Genomic DNA, 9467 nt, shown 5'->3' on the forward strand with positions numbered 1-9467 from the left:
GAAGAACATTCCAGCCAGGACACTTCAGTCATTCAAGAAAAGGAGATTGGCCATGCTGAAAAAGTAAAGCTCCCCCATAATTTAACACAGAATACACCATACACCCACAGTACACCTTCCACACTACATGACTTTACACAGAATACACCATACACGCACAACCCACCTTTCACACCACATGTCTTTACACAGAATACACCATACACACACAACACACCTTTCACACCCTAACCCTACCCTTACCCTAACCCTTTTTCCCGCTCCACACCAACTTTCACACTTTTTTCACTTAGTCATGTTGGGGAAAAGTCGACTTCAAAGTAGGTACCAATCGACTCCAAATGGCATGGCCTGAAATGTGCGGAGACACACTTTCTGGGGACACTTTTGGAAAAAAGTACTTAGTCAATTTTTTCATGCTCCATTCATTTCAGATGGGCGGACTTCCAAGCCTATAACTCACGAACCGTACATCGTAGACACTTGAAAACCACCTAAGTCTGATAAAGATAAACTTTATTGATCCCCTGTGGGGTAAATTTGTGCATTACAGCAGCTCCAGAAAAAACAGGGGACGGGAATATACTTATTAAAAATAAAAATAGAAGTTAAAATCAAATCGAACATATTTAAATAATTTAAATAAAAAAATAAAAAATACAATAATGTAAAATTGCACAGTAACCACAGTTCTTAAAAACATGAGGTGGTGATGTTGTTAAAGAGTCCGATTAAACAGTCATGCTTCATGTACACACTGTTAAAACTCCATCTAAATGAACCATCTGTTGCATCCATTATTTCATTATGATCTTTATCTCAACATGTTTGCTCCCCTCCGCCAATAAAGCAGATTCTGATGCTTTGTTTTTCCTTCTATCTTATTTAATCATCATAACTTCTAAATATGTGGCTTCTGTCATCGTTATGTTTTCATGACTTCACTTTGAATCACCTCTAAGTTTTCAATAGGGTTGCAGTACTACGTCTGGCCACATGATGTCACTCTCCACTTTCCTGTTTTGGTCTATTTAATTCATGTTCTTTGGCTGCAGCTGAATGTCGGTCAGTAAGGCATGAGGGCGGGTACCTCTTCAGCCAATGACGCGCAGCTCTGGCCCAGCATCGTCCGCCCTCATTGGTCACACCCCCTGAACACAGGCTCCTGATTGGATGATGGTTGTTACTGGGTGGTGCGGGGAGAGGGAGAGTGGTCGGGGCTCCGGTTGTATAACAGATGACGTCAGAGTCTGGCTGTCGTCGAGCAGAAACTTCATATAGGGGACAATTGATGTTTATATAAATCTGAATGAAGTGTAAGTGTGAGTTATTAATCTTATTATTATCTTAGGGTGAGTTCTTTGTATTCTAATTATTACTCTGAGTTTATTTTTATGACAGCTTAGAGACAATAATATAAATATTATCTTAGTGAGGTTTTTATCTGAAAGTCAGGAATTAAATGTCAATATTGTTAATAAGGACCTCAGTAACTGTTAAATAACTTTAAATCACCGTTTATATTGTTATCACTACACTTTAATGAAGGAAACATGGGTCCAGCCTCAGAGACACTCCGACATTCTCAGGTTTCCATCTCAAGCATTCATCGCTCACAGGAAGTGCATGTAGCTCACTCACCCTCTTTAGCACACTGCTAAAAAAAATGGTTTTGTATGACAGAAGCTTGAGAGTTGCTTTAGTGGTTAACATGGAGCCATGGACCTCAGCAAAAAAGAGAGGTCCCATGATGGAACTTGAATGCACCTGCCTGGGGTGCAGGTGGTTAGCACCTTTTAGGAAGAGTGGGTCCCTCCTGAAAGACCCCCTACTGTCTCATGAAACATGGAAATAGCTGCAGTGTAAACCTGCAGGGAGCTAGCTGCTCTACCTGATTCCAGGAGGAACCACACGAAGAGGAGCACTGTAGCCACCGTGCAGGTGACAGGCTCCAGTTCCCTATCCTGGCACCTAGAATAGAACAACTTCCATTTATGACGGAAACTAGTGCATGTGGACGGTACCCTGGCATTATCGATCGCCTCTAGGACAGTATGTCACGCTCAACACAAAGTTTTTGAACACGCCCTTCTGCGGCTCACAGAAATGGAAAAGGCCTTTAAGATCACCCTGTGAGACATAATAGTGGAAACTTTGTGGTAAACATAATATTTTATCGTGGGAAAAAGAGACCTTCTCCCGAGCACAGGAACGTGACGGGTTCTGGTGCACACAGTGAGCACCTGCAACAAATGTCAGAATCGTAGTCCAGTGACACAGAAAACACTACAAAGCAACACTTTTATTTCATGGTACATTTTATTATAAAAGCCATTTTCTTCAGCATTGCTTATAGGCAAATGTTCAGAAATGGGATTATTGGGATATAAGCTGTTATTATTAAGAATAACATTTAACATGAGGTATTTTCTTACTGGCTACACTATGGGCCAAATCAAGCTATCAAAAAACAGCACTGTTTCCTCAACAAATGTTTATTAAATAATAATAAAACGTGTAAAGCAAAGATAGTAGGTAGTCTCACAGTGAGGAATACTGTCCACTGACATTTTTAAAATATCAATAACTCGTACTGTCAATAAATGCAGATTGGAATACACGTAACATTCATATAGATATCAATATATGTACAATATTTACAGACAAATTATCAGAAGTTAGAGCTAATAATAGAAGCACAATACAGAGGCTTTGGCAAAATATGAGAAGAGTGCATACATTTAGCTAAACGTGACATTTACACATGTAGTAAACATGATTATACACGGATAGAGAGAGAGTACAAAAACAAGCAAAGATTTAATTAAAAAATCCAGTGCAATGTCAGGTTTTTGTTTTATTGTCCGTGGATGAATAGCAGCCTGTCGCCTCCTCCGGTGAGTTTGTGGTTGTGGGAATAAAATGTCCTGAGCAGGGCGGGAAACTCACTCTGTGCTCCGCCGCTAGCGTCCAGCTCCGTCTACAAAACTTCACCCTCATCACAGCAATACTCTGATTCTAACAAAGACCTCTAAATACCTGAAGAACTGTGGAATGACTACTAGTTTTCTTTTTTATGTATTTGTAGAAAATCAAAGCAGAAAAACAACAGACAGACCTAACCCTGTTGTTAAAAAAAAATTAAATATGGAATGAAGCGTGATTTGGTTTGGAGTTTTACCCTTTTTCAATTAGGCCACTTCTAACCCGAACCTCCCCAAAGAGCTTAAAGCTGAAACTCAAAAAGCTGGTCCTGCATCAAACACAAAACAATGTAAACAATTAAAATAATTGAGGTGTTAAAATGTAAACAGACTGAGTGACACCTCAATGCTAATGGCGGCTGTAAACTTAAAGGAAGCTAACGGTTAAATAATAAATCAGTTTTGGCTAGATTTAGTTCAGTTAGTCGTCATCCTCAGAGTCTGAGTACAGAACACTTCAGAGATTCTGAACCTTTTCATCTAGCGCCACCAGCTGGTCAAAACTACAACTTCAAATCAAGAAACTAATAAAACCCTCTTCCCAGGCTACATGCTAACATTAGCATGTTAAGAATGCTAACCATACAAATAGCATTTAAATCTAAATTTGCATGCTAGCTTTTAGCATCCTAACAAGCTAATACAACAACACTTTCAAAATAAAAGTTATCTTGTTGTTTTAGGATAAAATTAGCATGTTAGCATTGAATTTTACTTAATGTGCATGTTGATATTTAAGACATGGGGTAACAAATATTATTATGCTAGCACGCTAATGGAAGCCAAGTTAATTAAAAAAAAGGTGTAATATTACAAAAAATATTTTTTTAATGTGGAGACGTTATTCCCTTTAACTTGAGTCACGAAGCTGGAGATGTTTTCATTAATTTAGATCAGATGTTTTTTATCATGACGTATCAAACGTTAGACATTTAGCGTTAAGTATTTTACAAGCATGTCGTATGTAAACAACAATATCATGCTAACATGCTAATGACAGCAGGCAACCATCTGAAAGAAAGTCTGTGTAAGGAGCTAACTGTTAGCTTGTTCTTTGATGTTTGAAAATCATTATCATGCTAACATGCTAAGTTAGAATTTGACTCAGAAGAGCTGAAAGCTGAAACGGCTGAAAACAATTTACCACGAATAGGTAATGAGTCTGTCGCACCTGTTTCATAAGAGGCGGCCATCTTTGACGGCGATTGTTAATCAGAGTTTGCTGTGTTTTTATGACCCTGTTGTTAATGTAAACGTAGCTGGAGCTCGGTGAGCGTTTAACACAGAGCCTGACATGTTCCTCCTGATGTGGAGCTGTTCGGAAAAAAACAGTTCAACCTGTGCGGGCCCCGGCCCCGCCGGCGAGCCCCGGCCCCACCGGCGGGCCCCGGCCTAGCTACCTGAGTCTGTTAGTTTGCTGTGGAGACAAGCATGCCAACAGGAAGAGCAGGGCCTCTGTTTTGGCCCTTGGGAAGAGCCACTTTGTTGAGGTCTCGGGTTTCGGTGGGCCACGACGTCGCCCTCTTGGTGGTCATGTGCCTACGGGCGTGTTTGGTCAGGTGGTCACTGCGCATGAAGCGGCGGTCGCACACATTGCAGACAAACTTCTTCTCCCCGGTGTGCGTCCGGCGGTGGCGGGAGAGCTCGTCAGAACGGGCAAACTTTTTGTCACAGCCCTCCCAGTGACAGCTGAACGGCTTTTCACCTGCAGAAGAACAAGATGAAGGAGAGAGAATGACTTTGAATGAGTTTATGGTTTGAATCCCTCAATCAGTACGGATACTGGTTGTTACAGCACTTAGTGATGCAGAACACACAGGATCATTGAATATATAATAGAATTATTCACACCGTCTTAAATCACTTCAAGACTTATTTAAACCAATGTGATCAAGTCACGTTCAAACCTGGGACTACAGCAGTTCCTCTAAGTGCCCCCAGGGGTTGTGAGAAGCTCTGATGTGTTGTGTTTGGTTTATACGGAAGCTCTAAGTGGACATACATCCAAACATTTGATCTCGTTTTCCTGTCATAACGAGAACATTTCCGTTGTTTTCTTCAGATTTCCACTAATCAATCTCATTATGTCAGGGTACCAACACTTTGTTTCCAGGATAGAAAATAACTCGCCATCACAGAAATTCACCAGCGCTGTCATCCTGGTAAAATAAGATGAATGAGTCGAGATCTCAAGAAAAAAAAAAAAAAGAAGGAATAACTGGTTATGACCTGATAACGGATCAAATAAACTGTTTGGATGTAGTATGTCCGCTGGGGGCTTCTGTAGGTTCATACAAAGTGAAAAAGAAAATGAGGTGTGATGTTTCCAAAGACGGTCCTACCTGTGTGTGTGCGCAGGTGAGCCTTCAGGTGGGAGCTCTTGAAGTAGGTTTTCTTGCAGCCCGGGAAGTTGCAGACATAGTTTCGTCTGCGGGAGAAGTCAGCCTGTGAGGGGCCGCTTGCTCCAGTCGGCATGTAAACAGGTGCGGGGGCTAAGGGGAGGAGCTTGGTGTTGCCCAGAGTCATGACAGTCTGTGGACACTGCGTCGTCTGGGAGACGGCCGGCTGAGGAACCACAAACATCACGGTCCCCTGTGGCATGGCAGAGCCCACCAGCAGTGGCTGAGCGAAGCTGGAAGGAGACTGGGGCAGGATGTGCTTTGGCCCCCCCTGAGTCTGGACCTGAACAGGAGCCTGGACGAAGGCGGAGATCATTCCTGTGCGGCTGCTCACTGGAAATACCTGGCAGAGGACAGGGGAGGAGGACACTGGAGAGGAAGAGGAGGAAGACGACTGGATGATGTGAGGAGGCGATGCTGACGGGGGAAGAAAGGACGGGCTGGCACGAGACGGAGGAGGCCTGTCCTTCTCCTCTGGAAGTGTCATTGGAGGCCCCGGCTTGGAGATTTCTGTGAGTGGGGAGGTGCAAGGAGGAGGAGGTGGAGTGCTGAGGCGGTCGGCCGTGTGACGGATCACACTGGTTGCCATTGCTCTGCTGGGCTTGGCCACAGAGGTAGACTCTGTCTGAGCTGCTGAAGTCTCTGAGATGAAGGAGGGAGGAGATAAACAGGGGTGGGGGGGGAGTGATCTGGAGGCGGGGCTCATAGCGGAGGTGGTGGTGAGGACAGAAGAGGTAGAGGCCTCGGCGAAGCTCGGACTGTGAGGAGGAGTCATACACTGAGAGGGGAAACAGAAGATTAGAATTAAAACAGATTCCCTTTTATGTATTTTGAAAATATTTGAACCAAACTCATGAAATGTCTGAGGATCCATTTTTATCTTTGGATTATTACTTGATGAATATGATGTTGCTTCTACTCATTTCCAATCCTTGAGGGGACATGACTTTTTTTATTACTTCTGTATCTTACCAGTGAGGACAGAGCGATCAGGTCTTTGGGAGTGTCGCCCCCCTCTGGTTGGAGATGTATGGAGTCACAGGAGTCGGAGGTGGGGGTGAGTGGGCGGGGCTTGTGAGCCCGTTGACCCCAGAAACTCATGCTGACGAGTGCCTCTGCAGCCTCCAGGTCGTGGTACTCGATGCACGGCTTGAGCTCCATGGTTGAGACAGGCAGGACGCCTGTACGGTCGACCTGAGGAAGACAGGAGGTCAGAGGACTTTCAGCATGCATCCATATTTATTTTGGACATTTCTAAATATGACAAAATAGAAGAAGGAATGAAAAAATGAAAAAGTTTGTATCAGAACCAGTAAAATTATACCACATATCAAAAATAAATAAATGAAAACATCACGTTTCGATAAAAGAACCTCTGCTTTGTGAAACCTCAGCCTTTCAAATACACAAATCTTCACATTGTGCCACCACATGAAATCTGACGGGTGTTTTTATTCCATGAGCGAGGCGAAGTGAGACATGTCTGATGGTCTCAAACTGTAAGAAATGATCCTCATCACTCACACTACAACAGGAAATACTAAATCAGATGTAGGCCCACTGACTTTGTCTCTTAAAGAGGGAAGCAAAATGTGATCTTTAGGGTATCCTCACGATTCCCTTCCTTTAACTTTAAAAAAGTCCCACTCTTTTCCACTTTGGTTATTTTCAGACAATAGAAGAACATGTAAGTTTCCCCCGTTTGTAAACGTTCGTAAACGTTGTATTTTGAAAAAATACTCCATGAGATTATGTTTTTGTATTAGAGGGTTAGGGTTAGCCCTAACCATTTCCTATTTTTTCATTACTTTATTCACAGGTTGGGATCCAAAATGTGTCAGTAAATGACATGCATGTGCCATCCATGTGAGAAAACCTCAATGATTCCTCATAATTTTAGTACTTTCATGTTTGTTGGGATCCCAAATGTGTTGTCTATAATGTTTACTTTCAGGCAGGCTAACAACATTAAAATGTTTTTTAAATTTTCCAAGCATAAAAAGGATCCCAAATGTGTCCTTTGTGAAATAGTAAGGGTCTTCCTTCTACTGTTACAAAAGGGATCTAGGTTGGGATCCAAAATATGTTTCATTCATGCAGTTTTCAAAATGAAATGATCTCTGTTTGGATTAGACAGAAGAAATTGTGTCCCCCCCAACTATAGTTTCAATTTGGGATCCCAAAATGTGTTCTGCTAATTCCCCTCATTACCCCGGAGTTGGAGGTGGGGGGTGACCTCAAATTAAATGTCCTCCGTTTGATGTCCATGAAAAGTACAGCAACAATTGTCTTCTCACTTAAAACTAAATGTTAATTACAAGGTTAAGATTCCAAATGTGTCCTAATTAGACCCTTCTTCATTTAAACCAACACAACATTTTTCATCTTTGTCTTTCACACCAACTTCCAATAAATTGGGATCCCAAATGTGTTTTGCAGAATTCCCTGATGAACTCATGATTTGAAAGTCAAATAGGTAAGGAGAAATGTGTTCCTCCTTTGATATCTATTAGAAATATATTTTCCATACATCAGTTTTTCCGTCTCTTTTCTTCTTCTACTGTTGCTTATAAAAGCGCACACCACTCGCTAATGCAATTTCCAATGATGTCACAGTTTTCCCACTTCCTCCAGTCTACTGAGACGTCCCTCCACGTTGGAAAAATGACTACATTTAAAAAAAGAAAAGTGAGTAAACTTTCCCCCCACATAGTTAATGAGCAGGTGGGAGGTGACAGGGGGGACAAAGGGTGCAACCATCAGCTGCACATACAGGAAGGGTGGAGGGAGGGCGAGCAAGGGGCCAGAGACCTAGATAAATAGAGAGAGAGAGCCCCACTGCAGCGGGTAACATCCAGCTGACTGGGAACCTCCCCTGCACCCACAATAGATGACCAGAGTCGGTGTGCCAGATATTACATCCCCCTTAAATAAAAGAAAACGTCAGAAATAAGCCCCGCCTCCTTCTCCAATATTAGCATTCACTAACTCGCCCCAGAGAGAGACAGAGAGGGAGCGAAGAAGCTCTAAACAGGAAGTATAGTTGGACCAAACAAAGTCAGTCTATTGCAACAAACACGCACACGTAACCTGCTCTGAAGCTGTGATTTGCCATGCATAGAATCGCTCAAACACATCACAAAGCAACATGTGATGAGATCAGAGCAGCAGGAAACAATGCAAAGAAGTCGACCATCACTCAGAGTAACATAACGTGGCTCTGTTATTTTAATTATCAATAAAGAAGCTATTTACTGACAACAAAAACAAACACCTAGATTACATCAGCAGAAGAATCCATAAAGAACTTTGAAGTGTTTTCATTGTGATGTTGTACGCAGTGCTGTGTTCAGGTGCTGTGTTCAGGTGCTGTGTTCAGGTGCTGTGTTCAGGTGCTGTGTTCAAGTGCTGTGTTCAGGTGCTGTGTTCAGGTGCTGTGTTCAGGTGCTGTGTTCAAGTGCTGTGTTCAGGTGCTGTGTTCAGGTGCTGTGTTCAAGTGCTTTGTTTAGGTGCTGTGTTCAGGTGCTGTGTTCAGGTGCTGTGTTCAGGTGCTGTGTTCAGGTGCTGTGTTCAGGTGCTGTGTTCAAGTGCTGTGTTCAGGTGCTGTGTTCAAGTGCTTTGTTCAGGTGCTGTGTTCAAGTGCTGTGTTCAGGTGCTGTGTTCAGGTGCTGTGTTCAAGTGCTTTGTTTAGGTGCTGCATTCAGGTGCTTTGTTCAGGTGCTGCGTTCAGGTGCTGCGTTCAAGTGCTGCGTTCAGGTGCTGCGTTCAGGTGCTGCGTTCAGGTGCTGTGTTTAGGTGCTGCGTTCAGGTGCTTTGTTCAGGTGCTGTGTTCAGGTGCTGTGTTCAGGTGCTGTGTTCAGGTGCTGTGTTCAAGTGCTGCGTTCAGGTGCTGCATTCAGGTGCTGCGTTCAAGTTCTGTGTTCAAGTTCTGTGTTCAGTCACTATCACCATCATCATCATCATTATCATAACCATCATCATCACCATTTCCCTACCCTAACCCTAACTCATGATCGCAATCATGATCACCATCATGATCATTGAGACCATCAGCATCATCATCATCATCATCATCATCACCATG

General features: G+C 42.9%; 1 protein-coding gene across 2 annotated transcripts in view; it reads right to left on the reverse strand.

Annotated features, from left to right (window-relative positions):
* Nucleotides 1–2282: 2282 nt before the first annotated feature.
* The window catches only part of LOC110001225 (Krueppel-like factor 11), a 14345-nt gene continuing 7160 nt past the window's right edge, over nucleotides 2283–9467 (reverse strand). For both annotated transcript variants that reach the window (XM_065963815.1, XM_020656672.3), the window contains exons 2-4: nucleotides 6356–6577; nucleotides 5327–6161; nucleotides 2283–4689 (exon numbers count right to left, since the gene is read on the reverse strand). In XM_065963815.1, the coding sequence (XP_065819887.1) occupies nucleotides 4394–4689; nucleotides 5327–6161; nucleotides 6356–6544 (1320 nt within the window). In that variant the 5' untranslated portion in view covers nucleotides 6545–6577 and the 3' untranslated portion in view covers nucleotides 2283–4393. The remainder of the gene's footprint in view (nucleotides 4690–5326; nucleotides 6162–6355; nucleotides 6578–9467) is intronic.

The sequence above is a fragment of the Labrus bergylta genome, chromosome 15 (genome assembly GCF_963930695.1).
Source record: "Labrus bergylta chromosome 15, fLabBer1.1, whole genome shotgun sequence".
Lineage (NCBI taxonomy): Eukaryota > Metazoa > Chordata > Actinopteri > Labriformes > Labridae > Labrus > Labrus bergylta.